At 37.6% G+C, this 18,843-nt stretch overlaps 1 protein-coding gene across 1 annotated transcript in view; it reads right to left on the reverse strand.

The window, feature by feature from the left end:
* Nucleotides 1–4,058: 4,058 nt before the first annotated feature.
* GABRG1 (gamma-aminobutyric acid type A receptor subunit gamma1) overlaps nt 4,059–18,843 on the reverse strand; it is a 57,138-nt gene continuing 42,353 nt past the window's right edge. Inside the window, exons 5-9 of the mRNA XM_075149007.1 lie at nt 16,867–16,949; nt 15,426–15,563; nt 15,147–15,299; nt 11,815–12,026; nt 4,059–7,039 (exon numbers count right to left, since the gene is read on the reverse strand). Of these exons, the coding sequence (XP_075005108.1) occupies nt 6,761–7,039; nt 11,815–12,026; nt 15,147–15,299; nt 15,426–15,563; nt 16,867–16,949 (865 nt within the window). The 3' untranslated portion in view covers nt 4,059–6,760. The remainder of the gene's footprint in view (nt 7,040–11,814; nt 12,027–15,146; nt 15,300–15,425; nt 15,564–16,866; nt 16,950–18,843) is intronic.

Consider the following 18,843-nt stretch of genomic DNA (forward strand, 5'->3'; position numbering starts at 1 on the left):
TACATTGACAGTGGGCAGAGGGACAAACATGACTTTGTCTGTTTAAAATGACCATGACATGCTTTCTGCAGACTTCACAAGCCAAAAGATTCCTTTTTACCGTCTTCCTAAGGAGGAAAAACAATTCAAGGGGAAATAGATTTCTTCAGTGAAATAATGATTCATCCTCATTTCCCACCCACAGTAGCTGGTTTTGGATCTTGTTTTTAAATATCGAATTGACAAAAGTAATATATCCCCTGCGGGGGCAGTATTGGTCATTGCTGTTAACAGTCTTCAACCTTTTCAAGTCTAAATGACAAAGCAATCTTAATGCCACCAGTCTGCCTCCTCAGCTGATCAACTGAAAATCACTCTCCCAATGTTTGGTGGCAAGACATCTCATACCTGCAATGCCCAGACAGGGAAAATACAAGGGGAAACCTTTTCTTTTGAATTCAGGAAGGCTCAAACCATGATGATAAAGATCACACAAACACACAAAAGAATTGCTTCCAGCCTGAAAAATATTTGAGTCTCAGGTAGGCATGCAGAGATGTATGGAAAAGCAGCTATTACAAAGAATTACAGAAGAGAAGCCTTATTACTGCAAGCAGACTCCTGTCCCTCTTGATCCTGTCAGCTATTGGGACTCAGACCCTGTTGTCAGTAGCAAAATTGACCTCATTTACACACGCCATACACCTACTCTTCTGAAACTCTTTTCTTGACTAAGAGGAGGGACTGAGAGGAAGAACAGGGTAGAACAGTTTACAGGTCTTCTGTCTTACATCCCCTGTGGCTCTCCTCACACAGCCCAAGTAATGTTGATCTACCATAAGCAAAATTTACAGGCAAAGCAAGATTTGTCACTGTGAAGGGGAATGAGATTTCCCAGGTATTTTACAGATTTTTTTTTCCCCTTAAAGTGCCATGAGGCTTTTAAGGTTTTTTTAGAAACAATATACTGCTAGCAGGCAACAAGAGCCAGCTATGGAAAAAAGGACTAGATCCTTTAGCCTATTACAGTTTTAGCTAATCTATCTCTATGGGCTGTCTGAGATTTCCTCTAAAGCCTTTGTAATGCTCTGGCTTTCTCAGAGAGATTTAGTAGTAAATAACATCAAAAGTTTAGTATTCACTGCCTTTTCACTAGCATCATAACTGATCCAAAAGACAACTCATAACCCACAATACTGAGCCCTGTGACAAGATTTAGACACCTTGCCAAAGAGTGCAATCAAAACTCTCCCCCTACACCACACGGGGAATACTTCAGTGTTTCATAACAGAACACTCAACTCAATGAAACCGCTCCTGTGCAAAGATAAACATCAAGTGCAGGGATGCTTTTCCATCATTCTGGAAGTCACAGCTCACATCCATCTTCCAAAGGGAAGCATGTACCCTGTTTCAAATTATAGTCTAGCAGGCAGAAATCACCCTTCCTTTTAACCAGAAACTGTTACCAACTACCCTGGAGTACACCAGCTATCCTAGTTCACACCTGACGTAATCACAATCCACCCTTCCACTCCCTGAAGGAGAGAGGGCTTCAATGATTGAATGCAGTCTGGGTCACGTTTCCATTCCCAAATTTTGTAGCCCTCAAGGGGACTAACAGTGGCGTAGACACCTGGGTACTAGCTCTTTCCCAGTGTCTATTGTACTAATTAATACTCAATAATTTTAAAAACAGTTTTATCATTAATAATAAAAGGAGGAAAAAGATAACCCTTTTCTGATTTAACCTGATTTCTGATTTTCTGTCTGACGTTTCACCAGAATGATCACTCAAGATAACAGTCTATTGCTCATTCAGTCTGTAATTGATGTATAGGAAATGCACAGGTAGTTTGTTTTTTTTTTTTAACAAAAAAAAAGATTTAATTATGTTGCAGGGAAATCAAGAGCATTGTCACAGATACCAATGAGAAACCTATTAACTAAGTATAAGTCGGTCAGATCCACGACGCTGGATTCTGGAATCATTTCCCCCTGCAAGCTTTTCTCCCCCATCTTTCCCCTTCCTCCACACCAGTGCAGATTCTCAATGGAATGAAATATGCCCATCATAAGAAACCATCCCTCTGCCTCCAGCTGCAAGCTCCCATCACCTGTCTTGGACCAGAACAAATGGTCATAGTTTGGCATGATCAGTCAGATGATCCCACTCATCTGGTTGAAACATTAACTTACAAAAGAGTAAAATAAAGATACATTTTCAGGTTTTGATTCATCTGGCAACATGGCTTTACAACTGCTATTGCTGGCACAAGTGAAGCAGAAGCAAGAGACGACTGAAAAAGGAAGGACAGATCTATTCCTTTCATTGACTTAAACCACTTGGGTAGCAAGCCTGTGGCATGAACAAATGCAGAGGCCTTTCCTAAAGCTCAGAGAATATTCTACATCTCTCCATGAGTCAGTCTCCCCCACAGTACACTGATCGGGGCATGTGGACATTCACTGAGCTTTTTCAGAAACAGAAGCACAGCAATTCTTTCTAATTCCTGGACTTGTATTCCTTAGCTGAGGAATTCTATTAGTTAGTTTCTATTTTCTGTATCTGTTATAATGACTACAAAATACAATATTATTTCACAAACATGAAAGATCACTTTTAATGTATAACTGAGAGAAACTACAATGAATTAAAAAAATAATTATATTAACTACTATTTTAAAAAAATTAAATTAGATGTATTTGCACTAATTCTCAGGTATTTAGAAACAGTAATCTGAAATGATAACTAATGCAATTAAACAAAACATATCTTACTTTAGGTGGATAGATATTTAAATCTAGACTCCTGTTGCGGCATACATGCACAGCCTTTATCATAACAGGGCAGCCCTACCATCTCTCTCTCCATTCATTGCATCTCTCTCCCCTGTCTCTCTCCGTTGCCTCTCTGATATCTTCCTTCCGGCAACGATCACGTCTGCTCACAATTCCCTTCACCTGTTTCTGTTCTTGAATCAGCTGGTACTCATTAGGCCACCTCTTAATTCTTCTCCACATCTCCCCCTTTTTTGTTTATGGTTTTGTATTGCCAAAGTCCTATCCGAAACTCCCGATTCCAGAATTCTTCTCCACAGACTCCTCCTTGGGCTTTCAACTGAAAGGTCAAAGGTGTTCACAAATTACAAAGCACAGTTCATATCTCAATTTTAAACAAATATTTTACTACCATAGCAAATAAGCATCAGAAAATTATAAAAACCATGTTGGAGGTGATTCTCCTTCAAAGTCTTACGCAATCCTATGTCTCTGAATGTCAGAAAACTGGATAAGGTTAAAGCCTTTGAAGTACATCAACATGTGAATATAAAATACGTCACCTAGAGCTCATGCTTTGGTTGCACTGCCACTACATAAAACAGATTCATTCAGACAAGGAAGACATGCACTGAAGATCAGTGAGGTACAATCATAGACAAAACCTTACCAAAAAATAACACACTGAGCTGTACTCACTACTAAAACAGACAAGTGGTGAACACTAACACAGAAATATCAAGGAAAAGTCTCTTTTTTTGGAAAATACATTTCAGGACATGCCTAAGATAGGTGCAATATAAAGCAGTTTCCCCAGGCTTTCACCTCTCTGCCTTTATGGCAATTTCTCCTCTTATGTCGCTCTCTTTCAGTGAGAAAACTTCTTACTGAAGAGGCTCTGGCTCACATCCTTAATGTTCAATCATTTGTGCTACTGAACACTCATTATTGAAATTAGTGCATATTAAGCATGCGCTAATGGCATCAATTCAGGATAGGATCAGTATTTATGACAGTACATAAGCACATGCTTTTCTGAATTCTGGTCTAATTACACTACTGATCAGGAAAAGGTTTAAACATGTGCTTAAGCAGTAATGGTCAGAATAATGTGACTCCAAATACTGTGATCCCAGCTGTCAGTAAATGAACTTTTATCTAGGTAGGTTTGAAAAGTGATTGCAGCATCTAAGTCCAAGTAATTATAGTCTCTGTTTCTTGCCATTTTTTTGAGTATCACTTAGATTTGTTGGAATCAAGGGTTTACATGCAGATTAGAAAGAAAACGCATAGGACTAAAATAACACGTTTATTACATGCCATGTTACAGTTCACTGCATTCCCATTTCTATTTGAGCTCAAAGTACTATGGGAAACTAAAAATATTTCAGAAACAAATGAAGTACACAGAAAAGTTTGTCAATAGACAGAAGCAACTGTATCCATAAGCCAAACAGCCATAACATTCAGTAGCTTTAATACTCCATTACATTGTTTCATAGAAATTAGAGATGAAAGACTTCTTATCCATCCCTTGCCAATTCAGGATGTTTTCTGTTCTCCAATTCAGTCTGGAGGCTGATTGGGAATTGACAACCACGTGAATAGAAAAAGCTAACTAGATATGCCAGAGGAGAGCAGGCTGTGAAATTTGTATTTCCCCTTGTGAAGTGCCAAGTTCTTTCAAGTTCCTTTTGTTTAAAGGTAAATTAATGAAACGCAGGAACTCACAAAATCTGGGCCTTGTATTGTATAGTGAGTAGACTGCTTTTCAAGTACACATCCAACATACTGCTGCTGAAGCCATCTTCACCCCTCCTACAGAGAAATGTGTTTAGTGTGCTGTCAAAAAGCATCAAAATGCACCATGGAATTAAAACTGACACATTTCCATTGTACTGAACATTTTCTGAAAATGAGACTCTAAAGAAACAATGTTATAGTCGATCAGTGTGGTTAATGATGCCACACTTCTACTTCAGTCTAACAGTCAGAAGAAGTTGGTGCCCAGAAAGGTCGTGTAACAAATAATGTCAGCCAACCTCAACAGCAGGCTTTCAGATTCTCTCAACTTTTTTCATATTTCATCAGCTAAATACTGAAATAAAGTTTGCATTAAAATGGAGTCTTTGCCACACTTTCTTCCAGAATCACTGCACATAGTCTTGCATCCTCTATTAAACTTCGGGGCTGAACACTGCAGTAACATTTCATCTGCAATATGTATTGCATATCATATCTTATTATGTCTGGTACCAACTAGAATATAAAAATACATTAATCTTTTCTGAGAAATTCAGAGGAGGGAACACATTCAACAGAAATATTGGGGGTGGGGGGAAGGTCCTTCATGTATAATTTTCTATTATTAGCCATTAATCATGTCTTTATCTCCAGTGCTGAACATCCTTACCTACAGTCAAATGCTAATCCCATTAATCCTCTTTAAAGATCTGTAAGGTCTTCTGTGTAATTCTGACTTTTACTTAATGCATATCTTAATTTTACAGTGATTTTTGCAAGCTCACTTGAGACCAGTTTCTTTTTGAGAAAGGACGAAAGACTGCACTTTTCTACAATGAAGACAATGGATTTAAAAATAGAAATGAGATACTAAATGTTGCCAGCCAGCAATAGTCAACAAAGAGAAGTGACTCCAGAAAGGCTACTATTGAAGAATTGCTACCAAAGACCACAGAAAGGCTGGAGAACTGGACCTATGATTTTTGGGGGGATATATCCCATTTTGGAGAAGGATCTGCATAAGGATTATTTTTACTTTCTGCTCTCCCCCTCCAGTAACAGGGCTTTTCCATTAGAAACAAACAAATATCAAGGAGGTAATTACACAGCAATCCATAGCATAGGTTCAGTAAATTCATACCATTTGGCTTTGGCTCAGTGAGTAGCATATGCAGTAACAAGCAGAATCTACAAAATTATGCCGTATGCAAAACGGAGCAGGTCACACACTACACTCTTAGGGCTGGAGATTTAACACAGTGGCTTTGAATACAATGACTGTAGCACTGCTACAGGTTTTCCGAACTCCGATGATACAAATTCTACCGAATATAGAATTATGACTTTTTCTCTGGCCCTGAGTATGAATCAGACAAAGGAGAGGGGAATGGGAAAGATGTGAAGAGCATTACGCTTAATGACCAGAATCTCAGCCAACATCAGTCTGGTTTCCATGAAATGAGCAAGCAATGGCAGCTGGGTAGGAATTTTTGAAAGTTGCAGCCCTCTTGGAGAACTTCAAGGAACTCATAACAGTGAAGTAATGGCAGATGGAGCACAGACATACATGTAATCTAAGGTTGAAAGCCAAAAGCCTGTATCAATGGTCAGGATAAGACAAGCTCAGAATTACCCTTGGGGTTTTTGTGATATATCCATTTCTTGTTGCTCTAATCTCTGCATTCTGTATAAATCTGAGTGTGATTAATTATGAGTTCATCACTCTTTTTAACATACTGCAGAGAACAAATGGCTGGTTGAAAAATAGAAATGTTCCATTTCAACTTTTTAAAATCAGGGATTATTAAAAACATCACCTTATGGATGAAATGGATGAGAATAACTAATCCCATTTTATTAAGGCTTTCTTTGTAAAGGTGTAAGAGATGTTAGAAAATTCATCTGCATTATCATTTAGGATTTAAATTGAAAGCTTATGTAGAACTGTCCAGTTAAATAACACAGCCTCTTGACACTGCATTTTGTTAGAGCTGGACAAAAATGTGTGTGTGTTCAGGCAGGTTAAGTCTTAGGGATGTTTATTTTTAAATTTTCTCTTCAAAATCCCAATATCAGTTCTATAGTTGATCACAAGAGGGAGACTACATCACCATATTTCCTCTCATTGTTTCAAATTTTTAAAGCATCCAAACAATTTGAGTCATTCTGGACCAGCTCTAATCTTTGACTGCTCACTGAAAAGTGTTAACGACTGTTCAATTAGTATTTTTTCTGAGTTTGTCAAATCTCTGAAATTTATAAATAAAGATAGCCAATCCAGTAAACAAGATTGAACAATGCAAAGGCAGTTGGAAAGAATATTCGAGAATAGGAGTCAATTTTTGCAATACGGATGTGTATCCTTCCTTCTCTCCAAGATCCTGTGCGGCAGTCTTCAAAACAACAAAAGAAGCTAGCACAGTCTTTCCCTTCTAGGCACTCATATCCATAATCATCATCACGTTCAGGGAGATGATTAATGTTATTAATTGGAATTAGTGTTGATCCAGGTCGAACAGCAATTGCAGGTGGTTTCTTAGGAAAAACAAAAAAGAAAAATATAGTTTTGCAGGTTTTTTTTATCCTCATATTAAATAATTCCAGAGGCTTTCCACACCAAAAGCCAATATAAGCACATTCAGTACAATATATAGAAATTCTAATATTAAAGAAAACAGTTTGGGGAGCTTTGAGAATTATGAACTGCTGTATATAATTACTTCATGCAGGCAAAAGATCATGAATGATTTTCACCTGCCCAGTGAAAATTGGGTTCTGCTGGGATTTGGGAATAGTGGATAATTAGTTACACAGACAGCGTTAACTGATATCATCTACACAACACAAACGAGCATTTTGAAATCAGTCACAGCTTGACAACTGGGTCACAAGCAAGTCCACAAACAGGCGATAAGCATCACTACCAAGGGAATGATGGTTCTCCCATCACTTGGAGTCTTTAGAACGAGACTGGAAGCTACATTTTCACCAAAAAAAAAGTTAATGGGATTAGTACAGCATCACTGGTGAAGTTTAAGACACTGAGACACATAAGGCCGGGCTACGTCATCTAACCTTCTGATGTTAAATCCCTAAACAATATGCCCCACCTTTAGAAACCAAGACATAAAACTCCTCAGGACAATGCCATTCAAGTCAGTGAAACTGATTAATTCAGCTCTTAATTCTTACTTTTACTTTCCATGGGCTTAACTCAACCCTCTTGCATTCTGGTAAAAACTCAGTGTAATAGATGTTAAGGTTCATAAATAATTTTCATAGAAAAAATCTGGGTGCCTTATTGCCTAGTACATATACTGTGCTGTTCCCTTTCTTGAGACTTTTACCTTTTCACCTTCCTTTTACTTGCACTACCACAGACCATCTTTCCCCCGTTTATTATTTTGTTTCCACACAATTCTTCACTCTTCATCCTTGTTTTCCTAAATATTTCAAAAGACATTCTCTTTCTCTATCTGTCCTTTTTTCTCTTTCTAAATCTCATAGCCTTTTGAAACTACTCCATAATCCTCTTTCTTTCAACCCCCCCCCCCCACCACCACCACCTTTGGCATCTCTTCTAAAATCTTCAGACTGAAGATAGGGGTTACATCAACCCTACTCTTACATTGTCTTCTCTCTTTTCTACCATCTCCGTATTTTCTCATGTAAGAAACAAATACAGCAGGAAAGGATGCAGTCAGAAGAACTAACTGGATATTGAAGTGTAGAGAAGAATCTCTCTTCATAGGCAATGAAAAAAATATGAAAAAAAAATGAAAAGCAGGAAGCCACATCATTTGGATTCTTGTTATGTTTTAGAGTCCTGTTGTCCCACATCCAGGGAATTACTTTGGCTTGTACACAGATCTCTATACATTGTTAAGGAGGCACTCTCTTGCTGCAGAGATGTTTTACACAATGTCCCAAGGGGTGATGTTAAAGCAGTGCAGTATCCACCATGTTTTCAAATAGCTTTATTTAATAAGTGTCTTTACCAGAGGAAGTTTCACACAGACTGCTGTTCCAACACTTTTTAGACATGATGACCTAGGGAGCTAATTATCATCCTAAAGGACCTCATTATTCTTTTCAGTTATGATAAAATACTGACAACACTAACAAACAGCAATTATATGCTTCTACCCTAACTTGAGGCATTACAAACAGGGCTTATTTTTATAAAACATAAAAAGTAAGTTCAGAATTTTTTTTGAGCTTACAAAATCATTATTTTGTTGAAGATATATATGGAAGGATGCTTATTTCTCATTCACGTCTACTCTGGCTTTACAAGAATTTTCTGACTGTTGGTTCTGCCAACGTAGGATTCATGGCATGATTCGTTTCCACTTGTGGGGTAAAACAGGAATCCCCAACTCAGAAACACCATGGGAGAAGGAAAAAATAACAGTACTGCTTTTCAGCACTCATGTCACCAGCACAAACTGAAGCTGGCTACTGAATTACACGTTTGAAGAGGTTACCTGAGAAAGGCAGAAAGACAGTGCCACCTTATAGGCCTAACTACCTAAAAGTTACACATAAAATATGTGTTAGAAAAAGAAAACACGAGGGAAAAGGGGAAAAAAGACCAACACCTCACAAGAAAATGACTTTTTATCAATTGGCAGAGATTTTAAAAAAAAAAACAAACATGTAGGTACAGTAGTACATGCTGACTGTTCATGTGCATGCCTACTGATATTGTAGATAAAACTGCACGTATAGTGAGAAGCGTTTATAATACACTCTGATAGGACCAAAACCAAATTATTCTGGGTTAACAGTAATACATGTATAAAAGAAAGCCATTGTCTGTGGAGATCATAGCACAGGTGATGCATTCACTTCGGGTGAAATGGTGATCAGAACAAGATCCACAGCTAATTAAGTTTAATCTTTCTTGCCCAAACTCATTATCCTTGCTAATATGGATTTACATAAGCCAATTCATACTACCTTTCTTGTATAATGCCAGCACATATTTTGTAAGATAAAACTTCTGTAATCATTCGTAAAATCTCACCATTTTTTCACAAGATTATTTCTTGCATTTCTTGGCATCAGTTCCTGGAATAATAAGCTTTTATTGCATTTCGCAATAGAAATACAAGACCTATGCAAGGCAAGTTTTCCAAGGAAAAAACACCTGTAAATGAGAACTTTTCAGAAGGAATTAAACCGACTATTTTAATTAAATTGGGGTTTTTTTGAGTTACGTATCCATAACTACAAGAGGAAGAATGAATAGAAGTCTTTGGCAAAGATAAATGGAAAAAAAAAAAAAAAGAGAAAAAGAAAAATATGGATTTGTAATTGTACGACTTCCTATTAATTAATCAGATGGTTTCTTCAATTGTTCTATTCGGAAAAAAGACATTTTATAGCTTTTTATAAAATGTCACTAAAAAGACTCTGTTTATCAAATTATAATCCTTGCATCTAAGTATATTAAATTTAGTCCCCCCCTTTTGGTAGAATAATCTCTTATCTAGTATGGTCTTACAGCCATAACATGCTGAAACATGTTTAAAGAATTCTGTGTGAAAAGATGGTTGTTTTTTAACTACTTAGAAATAAAAAGCGTGCTTTAAGAACACAGTAAACACAACTGAACATTTGAGTATTATATTGCTAATTTTAATCTTAGTCCAAACTCCAGCTATTTATTCAATAAGTGTCATAGTTTCTATCTCACCATTATTCGACATTTTAAATTGTCATATGCACGGAAAATCTCAAAGCATTTGGCAGATTATTGCACAAATGGCTGATGTGTGAACAGATTCTGGAAAGTCTCGTTACTCCGTTCAATAGAGCATACCTGCAAGCCACTTCAATGGCTTTGGATCTGCCAGCAACTGATCTTTAAACCTCCCTGGTTTGAATAAGCAGTATTCCCCTCATTGCTCAGCTGTGGCCCTTGCCAAAGCCTGTTTTCCGTCATTTCCGTTGTGCCCACATTTGTTTCTACCACTAACAGGAAGGAGGTTTGAGGTTTCCATTTTCCAGTTCTCTCGGCTGTGCTGGATTCCCTGAGGATCACAGTGATGTCCGATCAAGGCAGCATAGGGCAGTATTAAACGTTTACCACTAGCCTTGTCCTAAATACACAGCTGATCCACTCGGACCAGCTCACCAGATGAAACGTAAGGGCTCTCATCTCCCTGGTATTAAGCCATAGCAGCCCCGCAGGGCCCCCGTAAGACAGTGTCCCATGGCAGCGCTGCTCAAAATGGGTGCGCCAGTGCTTTCCGACACTGGTCACAGAATGGATATGGTTCATAACAAGATTTCTACATTTCCCTATCTGGGCTTCTGTAATTTCATTTCAATTTCTCTTTGATCTTACACAGGTGGTATTACCCTTCACCCAGAAAAGACAACTGATGCTATGATTCAGCTATGCTCCAGCTTCCTTTGATGAAATCATCTGGAAGGGAGCTTTATAACATTGTCCTTCCTCTTATTCTCTCTAAAAGATGACTACAATCAAGCCTCAGATATTAAGACTAGCGTTTGAATGAATAAGCTATTTAACGCCTTTACCTGAATGTTTTATTAATTTAAAAATTAGCTTTAAATATTTGTACTGGCTTCCAACAATAGATTCTTTGAAAGTTCCAGTGTTCTTACTACACAAACAGAAAGCCTCTTAAAATTGAATAATATTTGTTCCTGAGATATGTGGGGATTCACACCATAAAAACATCAACCTGTAAAAGCAGAAGGTTCATTTTACCAGAAAGAAAGGTGGAAGTAAATGAAAAAAAAGAAGTGGAAGGGAATCAGAATACTGACCAATAATGAGCACTTTTTCCTTTGCAAAGCTAACGTGGTAAGACCCAAGTTAGATGATACAGACCCAAACAAATCCTCATACCTTCAGTCCATTTACGTTATCTCTACTGCTGCAGTCTTATCTATGGCTCTTTGCCAGGTGCTGTTTTCAGAAGCACTATGCCCAGACAGAACTGTCTCCATGGGCACAGACTCCACAGGCAGCTCTAGAACCACCAGGGGCTTGGTCACGGCATGGAAGCATGGAATATAATATTAGACCAACCTCTGGCTTAGGCTTATGTGTTCTCATTCACATATGAGTGGGATGATCTAAAACCTTTGTTCATTGGTAGTATTTACAGAATATGAGTACAAGCCCCCAACTGTAAAAAAATGATAAAATAAATATTAGTGTTAATTATCTTTGAACATTAGCCCTTCTACTTAAGAACCAGTCTCTCAAAATTAATGCTACAATAAAGAGCATTCTGTATTTTTTTTTCTTCTTGTTTGGCTAAACTTACTGATGGCTTAGATTTTGCCTTTTTTTCTTTTCCTTTGTCCCCTTTTCTGTTGCTGGTAAAGTAATGCAAGGTGCCATATTCCATCAAGGCAGCGAACACAAAAATGAAGCAAACTGAAACAAAAAGGTCCATTGCTGTCACGTAGGAAACCTTTGGGAGTGACTTCCTAGCAATTGTACTCAACGTTGTCATGGTCAGCACTGTTGTAATGCCTGTTTGAGAAAAAAAGAAAAAAAGACAGGAAGAGGGAAGTGTATAAGTAATCCAATCATATTGTCACAAAAAATGCTCAAATTAGCCCTTAATTCCTTCATGAGGCATACAAGAACTGAGCCACAGCAGGGTTCACCATTGTTCACCCCCACACACATCGGTGCTATTGCAAGAAGCCATCTCTATGGATCCAGTGGCCACTGTGGAATCATACAGAAGGCAGCACATTTCACCTTTGGTTTAACTCCCTCCCATTTTCAACACACACTGAATAAACAAAGACACAGAGAAAGTTTGTGTAATTTTATAAATCTGTTATAGAATGCACACATAAAACAAATACAGTAGACAAACAGGTACAAATAAGCACACGAATTTTATAAACACAGAAAAAGTCCTTTGGTTCTTGAAAGATTAAAATGTACAAAAGGACACATTCAGAAAAAAAAGTATGTTAGTTATCAATGATTTCAAACTTTCAGAAAACACGAGAACAAGGAATAATATTTTTCATTGTTTGCTTCTGACATGTAGCAGGTCAAACTAGATGACTTTCATGGCCTTTCTGGTCTCATTCTAAGATACTAGGTATTTTTTCAATACTGTGTCTTAAGTAATAGAAAATGTTTCCCTTGATTCACTTACATACAACTTAATTAAAAGAGCAAGCTAGCCTTAATAGCGATGTGTTCAGAATCTCAACTATACCACTCTTCACTGATTTAACATTTAGAAGGTGTTAACACTTTCTTCTTATATTTGATGCTTCAGGGAGATGCAAAGCCTTTTTCATAGTAGTCCAAAATTAAAAGGTGACCTTTCCTTTGGAGAGCAATACTTGAACACACAAATAATTTGTTATTTACATGCACAGGCTTATTGCAAAAAATGTGTTACACCACTCTAAGGCTGTCTGTGGCTTTTAAATCAAAGCAGGGGTCGCTATGGACTGATCCTGCAACAGGAAAGCAACGGTGATTTTGCAACAGATTTCCCAGTGAAATTACATGCCTAAAAGGGCAAACAGATAACCACAGAGTTTTTCAAAAGCGCTTCGCTCCCACTAGATACTTTTGAAAATCAATTAGGCATTTCTTTGCATAATTAAATATCTAAATAACTTTAATCATTGCAAACTTTTTGCTTTGGGAAACCACAATCTGCCAGGATCTTTCAATATATACAGAAGAAAAAGGCCCAAGCCTTTTCAGCGTACCAGACCCCAGCATAGCCTCTAGGTGGGAGTGACGCCCACCATTCCCCTTACTAACTTCTGTTCAGAAAGGACAAAGGGAGACACGGACTTTCCCAGCCCTCTCCACTATGTGAAAGGCATACAGGGGGCTGTCCCAGGGAACGAATCTTCCACAGCATCACGACTGCTTGCCACAGTGGACCTTGCTTAGTTTTGGCTTTCTTCTCTTAATTTCTCAGTCTTTTTCTATAAAATTTTGTCTATTTGACTGGTATTCTCTTTCTTCTTCACCAGAACATCCGCATGTGAGAAAAGTCATCCTACAATCTGTCAAATGATGGCTTCTGCGTGTTCACACAAAAGGAGCTCAGAGTTAACTGTGGGGAGCTGTAAATATGATACTGCAAACGTTTGTAGTACATCTCAAGTAGATGAAGGTTAGTACTGCTGAAGTGGGGGCATGAAAACTCTAGCTTAACCATGAGATCAAAGGCAAATTCGCTAGGTTCATGGCATAGAAAAAGTACTCTGTAAAAAGAACAAAATGGATACGGAACTAGCAGGATACCAGTACAACAGTTTTTCCTGTATAGCTAGTGTCTTTCCAGACAATACCCACAATGATTCCAATGATTAGTCAGTCAAAGAAATCTTATAATAAATTTCTAAATCAAGATTTGAAACTATCAAGACATAGTTTCACTTATTTATTCAAGATTTTAGGCTTTCTTCACTAAACTTTGCAGTACTTTTAAATAGCATAAAGTTAAGATCCAAGACTCGGATTTTCTTCCCTTACCTTTTCATTAGGCTACTGAGTCATGCTCATTTTTGCTTACTTTCTTTCTTGACTCATTAATCTTGCAGGCTTGACTGCACAGTGGTCCAGTTTCAGTGGGAAAGGCAGGGAGTTAAAGCCTGGACTCACCCTTCTGGTAGGAAACGCTCCTAGAACGTGGGAATGGTGTGTTCACAATCCTATAAGCTGATGAGGAAAATTAACTCACATCTCTCACTTCCTAAGATACACTCTCAGCTCTTGATCTTCCCCCCAAAATAGGTCATACTGCCATCACCACTTTTACTAAAAGCATCTGTCACTGCTAACCTCAAAGTTGCTAGTGTGCGTCCTGTGCACTCCATGCACCCCTGTCTATCCTGCTTTATGCGGGGACCACAACGCTTCTCCAAGGCAGCGCATGAATCCTAAACGGTCAAATGTAGGAGACTGACACCATGCTAAACAGGTCAGCCAAGATGACACTAACACAGAACTATCTCTGTAGCAGAACTTGCAACACACTTCAGTACTATCTATAGTAAAAGCAGGACAGTGAGTCAGTTTTTGTGAGTTATGCTTAACTGCTTGAAGTGCAACTTTGGTTGCAAATTTTCTGTCCTATCCTGGGCTTAAAAGAACAACTGAATCATTTCTATTATTAAAAAACCCACCAACACCAACAACACCTCCCCCCTCAAAAAAACCAAACCAAAACAAAACAAAACCCCAAAAACCAGATCTTCACAGTTTTTGCCTCTGTAGTAATGACATCCTTTGTTCCATGATGCTAAGTGAAGTTTAATCATACTTGTCAGACTAATGATTGCCATATTGCCATCCCTAGAGTTGACAAAACGAACACAAAGGAGAAAAAATGTATTTATGTGAGCAACAGCACATCCACAAGGCTTGGATCAGAATTTCCTGATTTCCATTCTCAACATTCCCTCCTTAAGCCCTGCTGTGCAACTGCAGGAGGATCCTCCTACTCTTAATCTTGCAATTCAAGAGAAAGTGTGACCAATGGTGACAATCTGGAGGGGAAAAAACTGTGGTTAATTTGCTCCCCACTGTAAATTTATATCCCTGGGGAGTACCAGACTCTTCAAGGTCTTCTTCAAGGTTGAAAAAAGACATTCTTACCCAAAGAAGTCCTTGCAGGAACTGCATCCTTATTGATCCAAAATGACACCCATGAAAGAACAACTGTGAGTATACAAGGAATGTATGTTTGAATAGTAAAATATCCCATACGTCTGCTGAGATCAAAGAAGATTGTCATAATAATATAATCACCTATAAATTAAAAAAAAAGAAAAAAATACTTACATGACATTGAAAATGGTTTTCAGTTGTATCTTCATCTGCTAGTCTTGTTCTACATAGATATTACATTAAATAAAACTTAACACTTTGCCTTACCAGATAAGGTATGAGAAATTTCTGTTGTATTTCGTAACCCTACAAATGCAAACTGATACAATCTCCAGTATTTTGGATCTGCCACTTCAACAGAGGTTTTCTTCCATTTGTATTCAATTTCATTTCTGGGGTATCCATCTAGAATAAAACAGAGCAAATCAAGCATTCAGCCACAGTATATACCAAAGCATGTTTTGTGATCTCTGAAGTTGTTTATAAACTAAACCAGGGCTATACATAAAGTGGATCAGAGAGAAAGCCAATCTATAGTCCACCTGATACACTTAAAATTTAACCACAAAATATCTAGCCTCAGTTTTAAGCTTAGATAAATGTATGATCAATCAAAAACTATGTAAATACAAATGTTTAGGAAATATCTACACAACATTCTGGAACTCAGATATGAAAAACTGGCTCAGAATCATCACTATGAATTAATACACAAATGTAATATACATTATCATTAAAAGATCACAAAGAGCTTAAAAGGACAGACACTTATTAGTACATAATTTGATAAAATTCCTATTGATGTTCACTGAAAATTTCTTTGTCTGTTATTCCCAGAATGGATTTTTGTGGCCTGATTCACTGTCCAGTACTTCAAATTTAAGGAAGTGCAACCCTCTTGATTTTCATGGGACTTACACGTTGCCCCACATTATCTTGCAGAAAGGCAGAAATTAAATTAAGCAAGACTCGCTTGTGTGGCACAACTGTTTAATCAATGGACCTACCAAAGCTCATTTAGCTGGAAGCACTCAAGAAGAAAGTACTAAATGAAAACATTAATTTAAAAAGAATCACTGAAGTTTGATTTCATTGCCTATTAGGTTTCACATTTAAGAATAAGTCTTTTAGCTCTGTTCAGGTGGTTTGGGTTTCTTTTGCCAGTAATAGCACAATTCCCTTAGGAACAATATTTTTTTTTTTTTTTTTTGTAATATAGTTTATATTAAAGAAATGAAGCCTGAAAGTTGTGTTTCTTGCTCACATAAACAAGTCCCACTGAAAGGAGAAGGACTTCTTATCATGATTAAGCATTTACAGGAACGAGTTGAAGAAGACAGATCTTATTTTTCCTTTTAAGTATACCACATGGAACTAATTCAAAGCTGGCAAGTCTGGCAGGCATAGAAAATAAAGTTCTTCCAGGGCAATAAATTTCCATTAACTGGAATGGGCATTGTATCAGACTCCTAAGCAATACGATAATTTTTAAAGTTGCAACTAAATGAAATACATGTAATTCAACTCATTCATTACTGTATTTAATAACGCATTAAAAATGCAATAAATCTAATCAAAACATAAACGGGTTAGTTCTTTCCTTCACTACAAGGCTTTAAAAAGTAAACACTTGCTCTCTTGCTGCCAGAATTTAAGGAAATTTAAAGCCTGAATGTAATGGGAAAAAAAAAAGTATTTTACCACCTACAGCTTGAAAACTCCAGTGGACAGGAGTGTTCATCCATAGGAAAGTTATGAAGCTGAAGATAACATTCAGCATTAATTGTCAGCCTAATTAGAAAAGAAAGGAAAAAAAAAAAAGAAAAAAAATTATATTCAAGCATCCAGACACTTCAGACTAGATAGTAAAGAACATGCACAGAAATCAATTTGGCCAATTAATGGATGTTACGCATAGGCAACTGTGTATGGGCAAAAAACATCCAGCATCACTGCTAAAGGACAAAACCCCTCATCATATGCAAGGAGGAGGACCTGCGTTTTTTCAGTTGGCATTTTGAGCCATTTCAAAAATTTCAATTGATTGGAGGGATCTCTCAGCTCTCTACCAGAAATAGGGGATAAAAGGGAGGGACTGAAGACAGGGCAAGGACAGGAGTTTATGATAGCAAATAAAGGAAGCTTCTGAAGAACACATTTGTCAAGTCAAACTGCATTTGGTGTCATTGTATCTGGTGGCTATATATATGAGAGACAAAGTGGGGACACTCTTGGGCTTGCTCTATACTCATGGAAGCAGCTTTGGTGAAGACAGAGGCATGTATAGGAAAGAGCAGACTTGATATTTCTACTCATTTAATGTCTAAGGCATTCAAGTAATTCAGGCAGCTAATATACATTTTAGAAGTAGTTTAGGACTCATAATGATATCAACTGCATCACTTTCTGCTTTTGAAAATATTATCACAGATTTCCAAAGACCTTCCAAGCAACCAATGCAAAACCCAGTTCTGCTAGCTTTCACTAGGAAGCTAGAGTAAGGGACTAGACTCCAAACTGCCTACTTTGCATTTAAAATAGCTCCTCCTTTGTTGGTAACCCAGTGAAGAAAGTCAGAATGTCTTCTAAAATCAACTTTGAAAATTAACATACTGGACTGTATGCAATACTTACATACTAGATAAAAAGGAACGGGGAAAGGAAGATTCTGCTACACGCTGCCAGAAAACCCTACAAGTCTGTGAACAAAGTAGCTCTACACAAAGCATCACTAGGACCTTTCTAGAAACCTGTCCTGACTAAGACAGAGGTTTATAAGGGAAAGTGTATTTCTTGCCGGGGGGGGGGAGGAAAAAAAACCCACCACATTTCCAAGTAAAACACTTGCATCCCTCTGAAGATGCTTTACAATTTGCCAACTGTGGTATACATATTTATTGCCTTTGTTTTCCATTTTCAACCTTTGGATAGTCAAACACATAAAGGAAAAGAAAATAAAATCAGATTTTTATTAAAAGCAGCACAACTAGATCTGGAATCACTGATGAGTACAATGGACAGACCAAGGACTACCCTCAGAGGAGTCTCAGTAAGCCTGACTAACAGAATCACCACGTCTGCTCCCTCAAGTACAACAGGGAAAGAGTGGTGGTACAGGGGAGACCGTGAACCTGGAGCCCTGTCAGATCCTATTATTGTTCCTTCAATAACCAACATACGAACTTCTCAACGTTACTCCACCCTAGGCCAAATTAAGGCCATATCCTCACCTATAAACATGTTTGCGTGTTGCAGTGCTGGGTGAATACCTGTTCTGCTGTTTTATTACTAGCTTATTGCACGTCATAGCTCATACTCTAGCACAATAATTCTAACCCATTGCTCTGGGAGAGCTCACATGTTTTTTTTTGGTTGTGATGTTTGTTTCTTTGTTTTACTTAGACCCTGTTTAAAAGAAATTGTACATTGAGACTGATTGGACAATGGAAGGGTAAAGTCCGAGTATGATCCTAGAATTGTTAGCTACAAAAAGAAAAAAAAAATAGCATGTTAACAGAAGAGGCTCTCTAGAGATTTTTGTAAACACCAGCATAATAAACTGTTTAAAAAGTGCTCTTCAGAGGTATTTGTATGCTCTCAAATGAAACATATTAAGAAAAAATTCGGTGAAGAGAATCCTTTTAAAACATTTTAATTCTTCTTACTTCTGACACAGAAAACTTTT

This window comes from Calonectris borealis, chromosome 4 (genome assembly GCF_964195595.1).
Source record: "Calonectris borealis chromosome 4, bCalBor7.hap1.2, whole genome shotgun sequence".
Classification (NCBI taxonomy): domain Eukaryota; kingdom Metazoa; phylum Chordata; class Aves; order Procellariiformes; family Procellariidae; genus Calonectris; species Calonectris borealis.